At 34.4% G+C, this 20,519-nt stretch overlaps 1 protein-coding gene across 2 annotated transcripts in view; it reads right to left on the bottom strand.

The window, feature by feature from the left end:
* Nucleotides 1-3,592: 3,592 nt before the first annotated feature.
* LOC124168268 (leucine-rich repeat and calponin homology domain-containing protein-like) overlaps nt 3,593-20,519 on the bottom strand; it is a 163,342-nt gene continuing 146,415 nt past the window's right edge. The window contains exon 15 of one of the 2 annotated variants that reach the window (XM_046546410.1): nt 3,593-10,094. In XM_046546410.1, coding sequence (XP_046402366.1) covers nt 9,930-10,094 — 165 coding nt within the window. In that variant the 3' untranslated portion in view covers nt 3,593-9,929. The remainder of the gene's footprint in view (nt 10,095-20,519) is intronic. The other variant, XM_046546409.1, reaches the window with a different exon arrangement.

Below are 20,519 nucleotides of genomic sequence, written 5' to 3'. Positions count from 1 at the left end.
GGCTGTGTAAAAAATGTCTCCAGAATGCTTCAGAGTACAACTAATATGCAGCTAAACATGCATCTTTCTACCTCAACATGGTGAATTACTGTGGGTGCCTATTCGCTTGCATTCAATACGGCATCTTATTTTGGCTAACAAATGCCACCAAATTTGTCTAAGGTAGTAGATTCAAAAACTTTGATTGGCGTAATTTAATTAGCTAATGTTGAAAATGAGGCATCAATGACAACTTATTATGATTTGCCTACAGATGTCTAGATTTGAAGCTTTGTCAGCATGAAGTACCTACCATCACTTATTCATCAATAACTTTGGCTATTGGCATTTGGCATTGATTGGCATCACCTCGGCTATTATTGAGAGAACCAAAGGAAGTATTCCAACATTCATACATGGCATTAACTCACAACTCAACAACACAATCTATAGTCTATGCAAGCGGCTGAACTTTCGTGAGAGCCTGCACACACTTGGAAGGCTTCACTGATGGGAAAGGGGTAGAAGCAAGAGAGGAGCGACCTTAACATTGCCAAATGTACTAAGCCACCCTATTTTGTCACTGAAAATGTGAGAGTCAAAGGTGGCCAAAGGTATTTTGGCCCCGGCGACAAGACAAAATACCTACTCATTTGGAAGATATTAAGGATTATCTTCTCACAGAAGCCCATGAAATTGTCAGCTACCACACTGACTTAGGCACTGCTGTTGAAAGGCATACTTAAAGACATACAAGGAGAACGCGTGAGGTTTGGCAAAACTGCTCCACGAGCAGATTCATAATGTTAACTTGACAAAGGTCTCAGAGCGTCTGATGGAGGCCACGCCTGCAGTTTGCTGATGTGCAAAGGGAAAGTCACGTGTTGAGAAACTTTCCCTTCCCTCACCCTCCCTTCCTTTAGCCACACCCAGCGGTGCCAACTCAAAAATTCATTATGGGTGTGAGGAAAAAATGTGTCAGGCTTGTCGATTTACCCCAGTGTGTCCAGATATTGAGATTTGAGTTATCATGGTTCTAATGCTGTTCATATGACTTTTAAAATGCTCAAAAAACTTACAACTCACTACTTATAAAATTTCCCGGGGCAAGATCCCCAGTTTGGGCCACCCCAGTATTTTTTGTAAGTCAGCATCCCTGGCCATACCAGCTTATCCGCAAAGTTAAACAAACAGAGTATACAGGAGTATATGCATATTTCAATTTGAAACCATTTCTTGAATGTTATTGAAGTTGTGAAATGCATGATGGTGTTTTGAATCCAAAAAGAACTTTGCAAAGTTTGCATAAACGATATTGTGTAGCATCGTATCGTTCTTGTGATCATTGCAAATTAGAAGTATGAGTAGACAAATGTGGATAAAAATGCATGTGTTTAAGACCCAAGCAACGCTCTTTCATTACTGACCAAATGTGTGTGTTTCCAAATATGTATACGATTTTGATCACAAAAAATTCTTTTTCTGTCAAAATAGTGCCGAAAATGTGTGCTTGTATACATTATCATTTTGTAACTCCTGGAGGAATTTATAAGGATGGTGGCAAGTAATGGTAGTATTTTCCTACCTTTTCCTAAAGCTTCATTGAATTAAAGGAACAGTGGTTTGACCCTGAAACATACAACTGTAAGTACTCCTTTCCTTGGCAATAGGGTGGTTTCCTATTATTTTTTTATTGCCTAAATCGAAAGATTATTACTCCTGGAGTACGTATTTCACGCTTTTAGATTTTTAAATGACGATATCTATTTTTCGCGATTAAATGAAAAGTGAAAATTTTTAAGCGCGCGAAAACGCGACGCGTAAGTAGGAATGATGGGAAAAAGTCCGTGCGACGCATTTCTGGTTCCCCCTCCCGCCTTGTGAGGTGACCTTGATCGAGGCTCTGAGCGCTGATAGGACGCAGGATGCTAACGGGTAGCTGAGTACCTTGCTGGCTGGTAGCGCTTGGCTTAAAAAAAGGTTTATTAATACCTTATCAAACGAAGAAAACTTTCCGACCTAAGCCAGTTTTAATAGGTGATTATTAAGACATGTTTCCCTGAGCTCTGTGCCTCATGCATGCATTGGTAACCTCAGACGATATATAACTCCTATCCTCTCGTGTAGAAACTAGGTCCCTGTGACGTCACGTGGAGTGGAATCGCATGGGCGCCAATCTGGCCTTTTTCAAATGAGGATAAAATTTGACCCTTGCCATTCGTCAAAACCGGTATTTCAAAAACCAAATAATTTGTGTATTATGAATACACTAATGGTGGGTAACGAATCGCAATCAATGTCTTTCGTTTTCTTTGATGAAGGAAACTACCCTATTGTTTTACCCCATGGAAAGAGGCAAATGAGGTTGGAAATACTGAGAAATTATCAAACCTGAAGAATATGACTTGCCAGACATTATTGTTGTGAATTTTGACCCTCCATTTGTATGAATGTGTTTAATTATTCGTTTTTTTAATTAAAATGTGTTGGTACTTGAAACCTGCATGTAGTTCAAACTGAAACTTGGTTAGAGCAGCATGCAGTTCAACATTGCCATCATTGGTTAAGATCAAGTCAAGGGCTTACCCAGGATCATAACTGAGGGGAGGGGGGGAAGCCATGGTTTAGGAGGGGAGCAAGCAATGGGATTGGTGAGATTATTTCCTTGAAAAATAGTTTTATTTTAGCTAGATATCTTGTACTAATATATATCATTTTTTGTGGGTTTAAAGAAAATTTGTTGAATATGTACTTTCGTTTCAATTCAGTACTGATTTTGCTTAAAGACTTATGTGATTTTTGCTTCTGGGGGGGCAGGGCGGCAGCTGCCTCCACCTGCCCCTCCCTGGGTACGCCCATAGATCAAGTAATTAAACTCTAACCAAATGTAAACAGGACAGGGAAGCAATGAAATATGCTATTTCCAGTGCTAAAACTGTGCGAATTGAGTATATAAATAGTACTTAACATAGTCATTTCAATTATGCAAACCTTTCACCATCAAAATGGCAGCAGGGTTCTGAAATATATTACAATAACAGTCCCTTGAGTACAAAGTCTGTTCTGAGATGGTAATTTTCTTTTAATCAAAACATGGCAGACTTTAAAAACAGCCCAAGGCTAGTGGTGTAAATCTTTTGTCAATCCTGCATCGCTTGGATATCCCTATTGTGTTCTCAGGAGTGAAAATGATTATGTATATTGTTACTGCATTTAATAACCCTTCATAATCCCAAGGTGGCACGGTAAAATGACTATGGCCGAGATAGGCCGAGACTTTGCCGGCCTTGGTGGCGGCGGGGTAACGTCCTCGCCTGCCAAACAAGAGGTCGCGGGTTCGAGTCCCGCCTGGGTAGATTTCCCCTGTCCATGGCATGGTTGTTCGTGTACGTTTAATTGTTAAAATTTGTTGAATACCCCCATATAAAATGGCCAATATGAGCTGTATTCGGTGGTCTGAGAATAAAATAAAAAATAAAAAAATAACTTTTATGGTTTATTCACAAAGAATTCCTAATTAGTAAATCTAATATGAGTTGAACAGTTAAAATCGTCTAAACTACCTTTAGGGATGTACTTTTCTAAATGATAAATGGTCAAATAAAACATCAACTTTAAGGTATGTGTGATCAGAATAATATATTGCAGCTTAACAAAGTATTTGATGAACTGTTACATCCATGAAGAAGTAGTCTTACAGACCGAAAGATAAAAATATATAATAAATAAGACTAATGCAGTGTGATACTTAAGGCACAATAATTACATAAAATATACATAAAAACCTTCAGATGAAGGGACAATTCACGGCAGCACTAAATTCTTTACACACACACTCACAGGAGAAAAAATTTGAGCATCATCAGGTGGACAGCTTTCCAATTCACAAGTTCCACCTTCAGGATTGTATAATGGTGGGCAAAATTGAATATGAGTGGTTGAAACATACACAAAACTACAGCAGTTTCATTATAATAAACTTATGATTGCTTGTAAATTTACAGGTGGGACTGAAGTTAATATAACCAGCAAAAAATGTACACGGCTTGATTGCATCTACCACTAAAAATAAAATATATTCATATTTTACATAGAACTCACTATTTTTCACAGTGCTAATAAAATTAAAGTATAATGGTCCATTTTCTTAAAGTTTTAATGAAAAAAATAAAACAAAATAAAATACTCAAAATTTACATCTGGTCATCTAATGTAATTATTTTAAATATAGACGTAACTAACCAATATTGCAGCAAATAGGTCAATTCAATACTTCAAATATATTCACAATTTTTACTTGTTCTGTGATTGATACAGATACTTATAAAATAGTGCATGACTAGATATTTATTTTGAACTGTGAACCAAATTCATTCGTCAGTCAGAGGTGAATGTTATACAGATGAGAAGCTCACCAAAATATATGAAACTTTTTCAGCTTTGCAATATTGAGTTAAGATATCTCATAATAAAGTAGTGCATTCTTGTGGACAATATTATCTCTTCTAAGTGGTCAAATTTTGTTCCATCATTAAAAGGCGAGATTCAAAAAATATTGAATGGTATATAAATCGTTCAAGTAATTCTGCAACCTTGATAAATAAAAATGAGAAGAATTTTGGAAAGAAATTTCCTATGACAGTAGATTACTGAAAATATGATTTCAGCCTATCATCTATAAATCAACAAAACATTTACAAGTAAAGGCAGAGACAACCTTGGCACATTCTAAAGTTTTTGCAACCAAATGCAAATTTTTCACACTGACGCAGATCATGAAAGGCATTCATTGGCCACTGCAAGCAGATTTGGAGTTTTAATTTCACTGCATCATTGAGAACAAGTGTCAATAAAATTATATGGAATACACTCTGATATGGACTTTTAAAAAATCTCTATTCATCAGACAAAAGCGCAGTTAGTGTGCTATTATCTGACACTTAATGAGGTTTCATAGAAGAAGCCCTTTTCCCTGAGTTATAAATAGAAAACTCAAGAAAATCTATTCATGCTTCTGTATCTTAGGAAAAATTATCATGATATTTAAAAATGAAAGGGACATGCTATCTCATCAACATTTATATAGAGTAAAGCATTCGATAAAAAAAATCAAAGAAGACCGTTCTCACAAAATGTTCTTCCAGCTTTGTTTAAGGACAGGATAGGCTCAGATAATGCAAGACTCCAAATTCACATAACTAATCTAACATGAAACTTTAAAAGGAAGGAATCAAAAGACAAATGGGAAGCCCTGAACTCATAACATTGAAGTGTCTTAAAAATATAGTAACATTTTCAGAAATAACCTACGCCCATTGGTGTATGCACAGTAGAATATCCTATAATCTGATATTTATCTTCATGATGGACACACTCAATGGATGAAAAGCTGATGATCTACCTTTAACTGATGGATACTAGAAGCCATAATCACTCAATTGTCTCAATTACTACCATTGGAAACTCACCCTAGAAATTGGTCACAGTTCTCTTTAGATCAACAGCACAAGGCAATGACATACAAATCCATTCCACTAAGAATGTGTAAAATTTACATTTCAAAAAATTTCTCTAATGCCAGGAGCACTTTTGCACATTCAACATCTCTGACCCACCCAAATACAATGGTGTTAAAACACCATGTACATTACCCTGGTATACTTATTTGAACTGTTCTCGCCACACCAAGTCTATGTAATGAAAAAGTATCTATCAAAGTTGCTCAACAATATCTTTGATGGGGCACAAAACGATAGAAAATAACCAAAGGAAGGACAAGCCTAGTTCCTTACCACTTCCATCACATTTTGAGCAAAGAGGGAACTCACGTGCAAAACAATGCTACAGACAAAATGAAGAAAAAAATCTTTGGCACAATGTTTTTGGCAGGTGATTTTTCATTCTAGAATAAAATTTTGCACTATATTTCTCGTCTTATTCCTCCACATTAGGAGAGTGCAGCTCTTAAAACTATGACAAGAATATAAAGAAACTGCAAATAAACAATCTGCCCCTTCTTTCGCAAAGTTAAGTCCCCAGCAAGACAGCCAGGAGTACCATCAATCACAGCACCTTTTATACAATTTGTATAATAATAAGCTTATAAAATAAGTGGGTGCTACAGAAACCCAAGATGCATTTCACATCATGTACACACCACAATACATTAACTTGACACCTCATAGTTCACTTAATCATTACGTGCAAGGTTCACTATAAATATACAAGTCAGAATTTCATCAAACTAACCAAACATCTGCACCCATGCATCTACTTCATTAAATGTTGACCTAAAAAGCACTTATCTTACTCATTTAAAATTAGAGCACATCTCTGGCACATCAACTTATTGGTGTGCTTCAATGATAAAAATGAATTTTTAACCAGTCTTGTCAAATTACTTTCAACAAAAGGAGCATATATTAATCTTATTGCTCATAGATATTGGGTGATCCTGTTCTGATTTTGCTTGCTTCCCATCTTTTGGTGGTCTCAAAAACTATTCAATACCATTCTCATTTAGCTGTTTTGAAAAAGCGAGGCAAAAACAACTAACTCAAGGGTAACAGTTGAAAAGAAGTTATCCACAATGAACTTAAACATGATTCACATTTTTATAAATATATCTACAGGGGAATCACTTACATTTTATGGGTGGAGAGTTTCAGGTTGGAAAATAGTACCTTAGACAAATAAGAATTCAAAATCCCTGTTTTGGTCATTGATGTATGTGTAAAGCCTAAACTCCTGTTACTTCTGGAGAGTGATCAGTCACAATAACACTATGGTAAGGGTAACAATATCAGTCCTATATTCCCAGTAGATGAACTAGCGTCTGATTCACATCATGTTGACACAAAATGAGAAATTACAAAGCATTCGGCATAAGATATTATCTGGCGTAAAGATAAGTTATACGAGTTGAACACAGCCAATGAGTCACTTATTTTTTATTTCCAGTGCAGCAAAATGAAAAGTAAAACCAATTACTTGTGCAAAAATGTACTGATGAGACTCACAGATAGAATTAACCAAGGATAGCATAACATGGGAGGAGTTAAGAGGCATCTAGAGGATTTGTTCTTGATAGTAATTTCAGCAATAACTCAATTTTCAAGTTAATTCAGAGGTAGCTATGCCACAGCAATCAAAGCATAATTTTTATGTGATAAATGCTTAGTTCTAGGAATGTGGTGTCATGATTTCCTCAAAAATTCCCAAACCTTTTTTAAATAGCATATCCCCATTGCTTTGATCTCCAATAGATAATAACCTCTAACTCTGTCCTTGGGGGTGATATGTGGTTCCTCAGAGGTGTGCATGAAAGTTAATGGCAGACATTTTAGAGGTGGTAATCAAGTTACAAACTATATATGTACATATATTCTCAGGGTCTCATTTCCCTGAAAATTGCCAAGCTCAAGATATTTTATGGTCTTCAGTCATGGTATAGGCATTGCAATATTGAATTGCAACAATCCATGGAAACAAGAAAATTTTTTGACAATATTTTTTTTAAATACATAAGTATTAGACAGTTGAAGATTCACTAACTCTGAGAGAGCTTTATATAATATCAGGTTTATATTAGATCAAAGGATATTCCAGCGAATAATATTAGTAAAATCAGGATTATAACCTCCTGGAGTAAGGGAACATGTAAATGTAACATTACAGGGACGGAAAATGTGAAATATATTTGTGAAGAAGTGATGGACGGAAAAAGAAGGTAGAATGAGATGCAACGTGGATGAGAAGAGGAAAATTCCGTGGAGGCTAAGAAAAGTTGGCGGAGGCTGGAAAAGATTGATAGAAAACCTTTTGAGGTGCAAGAATATGCTAGCGCTTGTAATAATGGGAAGGATGTGATTCTTGGCAAACGGCGGCCACTCAAATGCTAAGTTGAAATTATCCGAGTTTTCCCACCTTTCCACACAACTGATAAAATTTTCCATGCAAGGAATATAATAATATTTATACCTTTACAGATTGAGCAATATGATTTAGTTTTGTTAAGATAAACTGTAAAATGAAAACTGTGATTAAAAATGAATTTCCCTTCAAGAAATACCTCAACTTCCACAAATAACTCATGATTGCAGCCATAGACTATCAATCACCCAAAAGGGTGGTTTAGAGTACTACAGAGCATTGACAAGACTTTTCTACAACTTAAAGTGGAAGAGGCATATACAATAACAAAAAATATAGCTGGCCAACATCCTATTACTATTTATCCAGTCAATTCATGGCCAAAATACTACGTGTCTCGGAAATTGTCAACATTTGTCAGAATGAATATTATTAAAACTGTTCTTACACCTACATTTACCTATGAAAATATATTGTGTAAAGTACTCCAAAAAATTGTGATGATCACTACCAAACTAATTTGAGCAAAGGTATAAAACATGTACCACTAAGGAAAAGTTGTGGCAATTTAAAAATGATCCAATTTACCGGGATACAACATGGATAGTTCCATGGTGAAAGAGTAGAACACGGTAATGCCAAGAAATGTTTCTCACCAATAAGCCAGAAAGACTAGCACTTGACTTGCAATTAAAGAGGACTTCCACAAAATGAACAACTATTTCCTAATTAAAGTTGAACATACAAAAAATGATACCAGGAAGATAATTCCTTATCACTATCACATTAAACCAACAATGGAAAAGTCCAGGTGACAAGAAAAGTAATGACAATGAATTAATGCTTCTTACTCAAAAAAATGAAAAGAACACAAAGCTAAAATGAAGTAATTCCTTGCATGAAAAAATATCAATACATAAACCCATATAACCTGAAATTGCTCCAAAAAAAAGTTTAAGAATAAAAATTTGTGACTGGTTTATAGAGAGGTATATCATCCATAAAAGTAAAAATCAGATATTACGATAAAAGATTTTTTGGGACAGCAACTCAACTCATGAAATCTGAATAGCCCTTCCTTAATGTACATTAGACCTGATATGCAGGGAATTCACAAAGATCTGTCACAACGAATATTTTCATAGCATCCTAAATTTCTTAGATTTCAATGTGGCATAGTTATGTTTAAAGTTAAGTTCATATTAAGGCTACGGTGCTTACAGGCAATGCCATTTGCCACGTTAACTCACTGGGGAATGGTATATCCCAACATTTACCTTGTAAATCAAGAAAACTAGCAATCACAAACCAGGATCACCCACATTTCTACATTTGATCTCAGGCTGTTTATCACTTAAATTACGTCATTCAGGAAAAAATGGCATTTGGCAGGCAATTCCAATCACTGTCAATAGATTAAAAGTTCTCACAGGATATGATCCATCATAACTCCAGCCTAAAATACAATCATGGAATTCACGTCAAAATATTTTACTAATTAGTTCAAATCCTTTAAATGCCACCATAGCATTTTAATATGTAGTAGAAACAAAATTGAGTGAAGAGTGTGGTCTTTGACTCTTGAGCAACTATAACAGGATTTTATCCATCAACATCTCAAAACATCTCTTCCCATGGACTTAGGAAAGCAAATTATAATATAAGTTCCTTATGAAGTAAGAAACTTCTTGCTATCATTTCAACTAATCCTGACCAAGGAAAACTTAGGTCAACCTTTCACTGGATATAAAATATTGACATTCACATGAGCATTGTCATGTACATTAAAGTAAAAACGTTGCTTTGCCATGTAAAACAGCCCAAAAGAAGGGGGGAACTTCAAAAACCACAACTTTAGATAGACTGCAAAAATATATGCAAAGTTATCCCCCTCCAATGATGACTCAAAACAGTTTCCTCAGTTAATCGACTGAGAATCAAAAATATGAGGAGGAAGATAGACCTTTTCAGGCAGACAGCAATGCATGACATGCAAGTGAAACTAAAAGAAAAAACGTTTCCTGCAAAAGAGAGCATACTGTAGCAAATATTTGTTCCTTCTTTCACGACGGTCAAAATTAAGATGGGTTGCCCATTGTTGAGGGGACTGGCGATGAGCTCGCCTGAATTCCACTAGGAGGTAAGGGGCGACTGGGATGGAACCTCAGCAGCTCTGCTACCGTGATGGCCACCCTTACTAGGCCACGACCTTCCACTATATCAGAAGCACAGCAAACCATTCCCTGTGGGCAATGTGAAACACCAATGAAATCAATATACACATGGCTAACTCTAGAACATTACACATTTCCCCAAGAGTAGAGCTTAGATTATAATTACCAAAAATTATATTTTGTAATGGAAGGGGAAGCCAAAATGGATATTCGAAAGAACGGATGAAAATAATTTTGCACTAATCACCTTTTCCATTTGCTTTTAAATAAACAACATGGGCCCACATAGCAATGACCCTCTCAGAGACGTCTCACCATGGTCTCGAATATCGCGAATGTCTCAGAGATGCAATCATGAGATGTTCAGGAATTTTTTTTAAAAAACGTATTTAAAACCATCAATGCCTTCCATATATATTTTTCGGTGCAATTATGCAGTTGTGATTATTAAAATCACGACATTTAATATGGGTTTCTTATTTTCAAAAAGTTGTCCATCAAAAATTTGTCGCTAAAATTGATCGAGATAAGTAGGCCATAACCGTATAATTTGCATTTAATTATTTTTTGCCTTCATTTTTAAGCATACCATAGTACAAACTCTCATGTGACATCTCAGAGACTTATCTGAGACATCTCATTGAACATTTTTTAGGACATAGTGAAATCTCAGTGAAGTCTCAGAGATGTCTGAAGCTTTCAGAATGTCACTGAGATGTAACATGCGATATTCGAGATGTATTTCTGCTATGTGGGGACACACTCTGGCAGCAGAGTTAAGTCCATCAATATCTAGTACAAAAAGTGCAGAAGTACAAAATAGCAGAAAAATACATAGTACTTTTGTAATAGATATGCAAAGATTCTGCAAAATACAGCTTGAAACTGCAATTTTTATGAGAGATCATCCACTCATGTTCATTTTCTTGGTAATTTTTAATTACATTTCTGCATTATGCTGTCATGACCTCTTTTACACCCATCCCATTGAAAAAAGTTATTATGAAGTGAGGGATGATAAGAAGGAGAGAGTAAGGAAAGTGTAAAGAGATTTTCCCTCATCCAGGGCTTGCTTGCAAGTGTACATCCAAACCAGTTAAATGACAGAGTGGACTTCGCAGACCTAATTTCATTAATGTAAATGAAGGCATGATTATTATTATTAACATGTTTCATCAATGCATGGCATCATCAGGTGCAGTACAGTAGGTGTTGTTGACAAAATATCTTGCCAACGACTCCAACTTAAGTGATGATGAAACAAATTGGTGAAATATGCATTTTAAAAAAACAAATAAAAAGGTAGGAAAGTACAAAATATTTTTTTAAATAGATTTAAAGCTATTCTACAAAATAGAGCTTGAAACTGCAAATTTTATGAGAAGATGCTCAGTTTCTAAGCAATTTTTAATTAAATGTCACTGTTATGTTGCCGTGACATCGCTATTTACATCAAAATTCCCATATTTACACCCACGCTATTGAAAAAAAAAATTATTTGAGGTGGGGAGGGTAAAGAAGGGAAAGAAAAGAATTGTATGGGATACTGCTTATGGAGGTGATAGGTATAGGTAATCCAACAAATTGTTAATTGAACCATGGATAATCAAGGCTCTACTGTATTTAAATGATACATTCTAAAGTTGACATTACACCTTATGCCTGACCCATAAGGTGACTCATCAGCCTCAGGAAGCAGTGAATAAAATGACACACAAAGTAGGCAACATGACTGTCGCCTAACGCCAAGATTTTGTCGCCCAGTGACAGTACTTGGTGCCACCAGAAAAAGGAAAAAAAACTCAAGATCTACATGTGCTTAACTGAAGTCAGAAGTTTGAACTTATGTTTGTAGGTATTTATGAGATTCGGTAGATAGAAAGGTTCCAGGCAGTTTCAGTATCATCCTGTCAAAATTAATTAAAATATCCTCTTACAAGAGGTGAACATCCATGACTCACATAATTTATTCATGAAAGATATGATATGTAAATGAAATTCCAACGAAAAATTTAGAAAATATTTTTGGGAGAAAATGTAGGTAAATTCCCCTCTTATTTTCACATTAATGGCAGTCATTAAAAAATTTGGACAACCTATGCCATTCAAAAAATAACCTATTCAAAATCAGGAGTTATGATAAGCCCTTGCAACAACATTTCCCTGTGTACCGAAAATTGTTTTTTAAAATGAGATATAAACACAAGGTGTATCAATGCGTAGCCATGACTGCTGTTAACAAAAGAATATGCCCTAAAAATATCTGTGAAGACTTACAATTTCTTTAGACAGAAATACATATTCACATCGATTCCATCACATAGTGCTGGAAATAATGCTACAGAAAAAAATTTGAGCATCCCATCATATTAATTTTTAAGACACTAGCAAAATAATGCAATAATTGAAGTCTCCATGTGTTTTGTAAATGGAAAAAATGCTCCAACTATTTTAAACAGCTGTAACTACTATTCACTGACTAATCTGTATACTATACCACTAATTTTATCATTTTACTCCAAGGGTGTATTTCATCGAACTAGGATTTGCAAAAAAATATTAGAATAATAGAGTATCATCTCCTAACTGGCGCTCATATACCCCTCATACAATTCATACCATCAAGATTGAGATAAACCAAATATGATGTTTCTACAGGGATAGCAGGTACTGTGTAAAATTATCTTTATCATAGCACAGGACATACTCTTCTTCAACAGCATGTAGGTCTGCACAAGAGTCCTTAGTCACTCTCTCAATGAGGAAGAATATATCACACTGACACACAACTCTTTTTAATGAATAAAAAATGTTGCAGAAAATCATTCATTGGGATTATCTGCACCAGGAAGTCCACTACTTATGTCCTATTCATAGAATACATCTACAGACGGGAAATTCTAATTCCCATTATCTGAGGCAATCAGAAAACTGGTTTCTGAGATATTTTCCCTTCAACTTCTATTGAAATTTGGATTTTCCATTTTCGGACACATTCACTAAAACCAACTTCAAGCTCAACTTAATTATTCTTATTTAATGAATTGATTATGAACTTCAAGTCACATTTATTGAAAAAATATCACCTGGACCAGGAGTTGAACCATGAACTTGGACTTTCTGAGCAAAGTAAATGATCCTTCTATATGTACTATCCATATCCCTAATTCCTAAGATTAATGCCCAGAGAGCCAAAGATCCATGTTATGATCCCCGGTCCACATTAAATTTTTCTCGAGGCAATTTGTCTGAATTTTTTCACTACTCATGTAAGTAATATGGTAATGGAGTAAAACATCAAATGTTTATAAAATCAAATGTTTGTATTGTATTCTATATCAGGTCATCCAAATACTCAGCTTCAGACTCTGGAATTGATACAGCAAACCAATTTCATTCAATATTCTACTTTTCATGTTTAAAACTCCTCACATACCACCGAAATGCATGATTCACGCCAATTTTATCCAAGAGCCCATCAAGTTTACATTCTGAAGTGGATCTAAGCAACTAAGTTCAGAAGATGACCCAAGCATCACAAAACTAGTTGTTGCAAATTCTTTAGTCCGTGATTTGACTGTCACATTCCCTGAGGTGAAATATTGAACTGACCATCTGAATCCCAGATTTATAAACCTCGCTGGGCATCATCATTGTCTACATGGAGAACAAAAGAATGTGAAGAGGAATAATAACTCCATCATAATAATTCCTTGAAAATAGAATATGGAAATTGAATAAAAAGGCTTGATAGGACATTATCTTCAATCCACACCCAGTGAGCAACAAAGATAAAATGATGAATAGAACTATTTTCATAATCTATGACCAAGAGAGATAAATGAGCCATCAAAAGGAATTTAAAAATTTAAATTTAATTTTGGTAAGGGGTATCCAATAATTACGTGAGGCATTTATGGGGGGAGGAGGGGGGCGGAAGGGAGTCATGCCAATTATCATGTAATTTATTTTCTGCAAGAAATAGTGTGAAATTGCGATCTTAGTAATTTTAAATACTAGTCTTCACTAATCTTAAATAAAAATTATTAAACAAATAGTTATTTTTTACAAATTCAACACAATGAAGCATAGATTAACATATTTACACTGAAAATATGCATTTCCAACAATCTCACGTGAGATTAGAGGGAAAGGGTCGAGTCAAATCACACGATATCACAGTAAGGGGGAGGGGGATCCAAAAATCACCAATATCACCCCACATAATTAATGCACGCTCCCTCATTTTATTGAATTAGGAATCATTGGTTTCCATTAATTTTCATATTTTAAAGTTGGGAAAAAAACAACTGTACTTAGATGCACAAAATATTGAAAATTATTTGCTAATATTAATTCAAATATCTTTTTATGAATAAGCAACAAGATATTTGGAGTATGACACAAAAAATGAATGATGATTTGATCCAAAATTTGAGATTGGTTTTAAATCAAGAAAAAAAAATCATCAAAACAGATACTATACTTGCTTTTAGAAAACTTACAAGCCTTGAGTAATTAATATGAGGATCAAGAAAGAGGCTGACAACAACACAAAATTGAATAGAATCAGAATGGTACTTGCATTTTACATTTTTATTACGCCATACACACAAATTAGTGGTACACTTTGTTCCATAATGTCCATTTGCATAATAACATAGTAAATAATTCTAAAACACCCACAACAAGAGGAAGCGTTATACCAAAACATTTTCGCCAATAAAAACTGCATTCATCATCGCTGAAGAAACAGCTCTACATCATTATGATCTTAACAAAAAGATCAGCTAAGCACCATTCCTTTCCAATAATCATGTATAGTATGACATATCAACTAAGGCACACATCAAAACTAAATGCGTAACGCTTTACCTATGCTTTGTTAATCTTGCACTTCATTATTTGCAAAGTTCCAATAAATAATCTTAAGTATGAATATCATATGTACAAAAACATTCCCTTCTATTCAGGTGTCAGCAAATATGCTGAACATCCATGATAATCGTTGTATTGTGCAATGCTAGAGAAAGGCAGTATATTCTCTATCAAATAGGGATTCTTATGAAAAAATTTACTTCACAAACGGGAGGCAAAAGTTATGGAAAACAGGAAATTGGACCAAGCATCTTACAAATGGAACGGAAGTGCATAGTCTTTTAACGTGAGAGATCAGGGCACATTACTCTCCCACAGTTCCAGCAATAAAAGCCTATGATTAGCAACAGCAGGTAGCAATATTTCCAGCAAGCAACATGCAGGCATATCTGGCCTTGTACAGTGGAGTAATACAAACAAGCAACTGATTAAGTATGTACACCAAAAACACACTGGATTAAGGAACAATTGCAAATTAAAAACACTTCCAGCTATTGATTTCACATTTTTTTTAACTTTGAACAACCTTTCATTCAACATCGAGACAAAAATGAATCCAAGACTTTCATGACACAAACAGAATGCAAGATTAGACCTAGAAGGCGTGACAGAGACAAAAAATGATACATGAAATTATAGTTAAATGTCTCCAAAATTCAGGCCATAAAATAAACTTGAGGAAATCCATGAGCACACTGGAATACATAGTCATAATAGCAAAGTTGAAAAAGGACGATGTCAACAATTCACTCCATAATGCTCCAGGGGAAAAGAGTCATCATCAACCATAATCTAAAGCCTGCCATATAATTTTGTATGAAATAAAGAACAGCTAAATTTTATTATCTTTAAACGTAGTATTACAATGATTTTTTTTAATTCCAGGAGAAGCTCAGGACTTAAATTAGAATGATTCAGAGAGATTAACGATTAGAGCCACGGGCATACATCCTACAATGAGCAACAACATTAGGCCAAATAAAAACTACTACTGCATAGAAATAATTCATGGTTTCAAAGAATATCAGCACAATCACAATGATATTTTTAAAAAAACCAATTTAGATATGATGTGTCTTTTGTTTGGGTATAGAGCGTGACGGGAATGTATGAGGCGCATGCCAAAATCAGTCTCAAATTAGGGGATGTCTTTATCAAGAGAATGGTATAAGACTTGGAAAAATCAGTGTTCTTAAGATAAGAACTTAAAAGGTTGAGTGGTGGTCTAGTAGGTATTGTTGGGCTATTGATCGAAGAGTCTGGGTTAAAATGTTGAGCGAACCTTCCACTCACTCCAAACAGGAACCCTTGAAGTGCAAGGAGGCCTAAGGAAAGGAATCGACTCACTCCCTACCCTATACGTGAGAAATTCATGAGCCTGTGGCTTAGTCTGGGGAAAAATCAACCTTCACTAATCCAAACCAATTTTCTAGCTGAATCACTAAAAATGTGAGTTCAAAAGTTAAACTTCAAAATTTATTTAAGATCAAAAATGATGTTAATTACATCAATTCTCTGATATTATTCACAGTTATTTTTCTTTCAGTTCTCCACTTTATTTTCGAGAGAAAAATATGTAAATGCCAACTACACGTAACTTGAATATGGAGACTGAGAATATAAGAGTAGCCGAATATTTTAATTTACAGGTGTAATAGAATCAAAGCCAACATTAACTCAAAGAGGGTTCTATTTCGATATCTGATCATGGCACCCACTATGCATTTATAAGAATAAAATGTTGATAAAACATGTACTAATTTCAAACAGCATTTGTACAGAAATAAATTGAGGAGTGTATGAAATTTGAAGTCTCTAGGGAAATATTATCACAACAGCAAATATTGCTCATTGGTCCCTAGATACCATGAAAAATTGTTCATATATTCTGAAAAAATAAGTACAAATTATCTTACATTAAGTTTCATGCCTCATGAGTTAGCCAAGAGTTTATTATTAAGATTAAAAGATCCTTACTGTCATATAAGTTGTATAATACAGAGTAATTTTAACTTCACAAGAAATAAATAACACATCCTTAGCACATGCAACTTTTTGCATGCAACACCAGGAGAAACACTTGCATTCAGAAAAAAATAGTCATAAAAGGAGTCTTAATAACAAAAACAAAATAGTTCCATTATTAGAGTTATAAGAGGTACAAATGGTAAGCATGCTAAATAACACAGGTGATAGCACTCAAGTTATGGCATGTAAGCAATAAATTTGGTCACGTGAAAAAATTAATAACAAGAACTTAATTTGATGATTCAAAATGAAGGCATCAGGAATTTAAACTAGGATCATATGACCATTTTCCAAACAGAATTCATGGGAAAACTTGCTCTGCTTTTCAGCAATTGGGAAAATGAATGCTTATGAAATTATTTCACAGGACAGACACTAGACAGCTATATTTGGGTTCATGATTTTCCGACCTAGAATTCATAATCTTACTGTTTCCTAAGAATGAGTCAGTTCCATATTCTGGTCGGTTCAGATTCCAGTTCGGTTCATGGCATAAGTTCTTGGTTCTTTACAAGACTTTCATTTTCATTGCTTAATTCACAAAATCTATTGATGATTTGATGTTATCATGGAAACAATGCAATATTATGAACCAAGTGTTTGGAAGCATTACATCACTCCACAGCAAGTTATGCTGGAAAAATGTAAACTAAGCTCCTGTATGATGCAAATTCTTTTCGGAATCGGTTCTAATTCCAGCTCTATGCTGAAGAACTGGTGGAAACAAGAACCAAATTGACCCATCCCTACCATCTTCATCAAATGATGATGACAGTGTATATTTGCCCACCTACAGCTACAGCTCACCGCAAGGATTTCATATGCTTATTCTGGGATAGAAAACAAGATGACCACAAACAATTGAAAAAGTCATAGGAATCCTTATAATACAGTAGTTCACTCATATCCAAAATCAAATTGATCAAAAAACTTTGGTAGATGGAAGCAGTGGGTATGAGGAGTTAAACACCAAAGCCTCAGACGAATAGAATAATTATTTAAAACTATTGTCTAGTTTTGACGTACAATAACTAAATCTGCTTAAAGTTAAATTTTATGTGCCAAAATGATATTTAATGTATTCCAGGCATGTCATTTTTTTTTAATTTGCCGGAAGCCTCATTACCTGGGGGTGGGTCTCCCCCCCCATGCCCTTCCAACCCCCCAAAGCATATCCTTAGTTATGCCGCTGGATGGAAAGAAAGTGAAAGCTTGAATAACGTAAAAAATACTACTCATACTCCCATGAATTTAAAATGAATCAACCCACTTTTCATTAGTTGATGATGTCATTAGAGATCTGGCTGGAGAGCCAATATTTCAATTGCCATTTCCTCTATCTTCGCACTTGTTGGTGGAAAAATGATCATATGTTTCAAGTTTTATACCTCTGAAGATTTAAGTTCCTAATATCAATTTATAAAATTAATAACTTTGAAAAAAATAAATGACTGAATTAAAACTGCCCACATCAAAAATGAAAATGGGCACAAAATCAAATGCCAGAGGCAATATAAATTTGTACTTGAAAAAAAGAAATCCGACCAGAAATATATTTTGGCAAGATACAAACTAATTCTTAATGTGTCCATTAAGAACGAAGGTTTCTTTGGAAAAGCTAAAACACAACATCAAATAATAACTAAATAACTGCATGAAGCATTAAAAAACATTACGAAATTAAACTCTTGATTCAAGTTTTTAAAAATCAGGAATCTGAAGGACTAGTTTAAACAAAATAACTACCAACAGCTTTCATTCATAAGTCACCATGCTCTCATTCATACACATAGCATACATAACTCCAAGTAGCATTGAAAAAACAATGAATTTTTGCTTAAAGATTATTCGCATTCAAGACCAATGCACTTCAACACCTACCTACCTCACGGTTATTTCACAGTAGAAAAGGAAGAAAAATGGACAGTATACATATATAAACAATCCCAGTATGAAATTCCATTTAAATCTTTATGCTTACACATGATAAAATAAATTCTCAAAATATGAAAATCTAGCTATCGGTTTTCTTTTCCACTGCTTAAACAGGCAAACTGCCTAAGATTTAAGGCACGACATTTTCACACACCCTCTCTGCACTAAGTCTGATAATAGCAAATTTCTGTACATGAGCACATTTTCACCAGAAATACGATACTCTCATCATGAAATATAATACCATATTGTTACATTCCGAAATAGTTTTTAATTTTTTTGAATGGAAAACATCGATGAATCCATGGAAACCCAAAAACGACTAAACCAGACCTGATAATTTAAATTTCCAAATTATAATTTACACAATACTACCATTTTCTTTTGCGTTCTCAAACAGAGTAAAACAAATGAATAGGGAATTAAAAGGATATAGAATATACAGAAATTGCAAGGATAAAGAAATATAGTCAAAGAAATGCAAATTAGGACACATTTTCAAACCTATTATACATATAAGATTCCGTGTTGACACAATACTGTTAATTGATACCATAATGATTAGAAAAGGAATCGAATACATATACAATAGTTTCCAAATGATAAGCACAATATAAATTTAACCTCCTAAGTAAGAGGACAATTAATTTGCTCTATGCTGGTTAATTTTTGGCTGATGGAACTAACATGGACGTGATCCCAGTCAAATAAAAGTAAAAATTCAACATTCAAGAAGTTTTGTACATCTGATAATCCAAAACAGCAACTCTTTACATGAATTTATCGTGAAACCAGTACTTGTTAAGAGTGAATTAATTCCTGGCAAAAAATTATGGAAATTCTAAATGTCTGAAAGTTATTGGAGATGCAGCAATATTTTTAAAAATTATATTGACCTATTTCCAATAACTTCAAGGTGTATTATTTATATTTAAGGTCAAGAAATATTCATCCATTAACATTCTCAAAGGCAACACATATCCTTGTATAAAGTACGTAATTCTTGAAAGTATCGCAAGTACCATATTAAGATGTTTTCACATTATTACTTTTTTATATATGATTAAAATCTACTTAGTTGCATCATGGGGCAATACTCAAGTGCCAAATTACTGTTAAGGCCATTGCCTAGAGACCCTAAGTGCCCAAATATCAATGTAAAGGCAAATGTAAGGGGCAATGTTGCATGTACTACTTACAGGCCCCAAAATATGTTAATTTGACAATGGTGATCTCTAAAATCTCTAAAAGTAAGGAATTTTGCCTCCAAATAGTCGAATATATTTGGGAATTGTATAGTATGTCACTAAACTCATTATATATAATGATTTTCAAAAATACATACGCATTTAATCTTTTGCTATCATTAGCAATAATGAAACATAGTAGGAAAAAAATTGACTGGAAAACGGTAGAGCCCGTACAGATTCAGATTAACACATGATAGTAATAATGACTGAATAGATGAAAAGTTCTTTGCATGTCGATAAAAAATTGTCAAGCCAAGAATCACTAACATTCAACAGAGTTGCCAAGGAAATAGCCCACTGATAATCAACTTTTCTGTTCTTATAAATACAATCCTACACTGCAACATTAAGGGATTGGCTTGAAAATATACATAACTGGGAATCTAAAACAATCAATAATACA

This window comes from Ischnura elegans, chromosome 11, assembly GCF_921293095.1.
Source record: "Ischnura elegans chromosome 11, ioIscEleg1.1, whole genome shotgun sequence".
In the NCBI taxonomy this organism is placed as follows: domain Eukaryota; kingdom Metazoa; phylum Arthropoda; class Insecta; order Odonata; family Coenagrionidae; genus Ischnura; species Ischnura elegans.
This window is presented reverse-complemented; position numbering and strand designations above follow the sequence as displayed.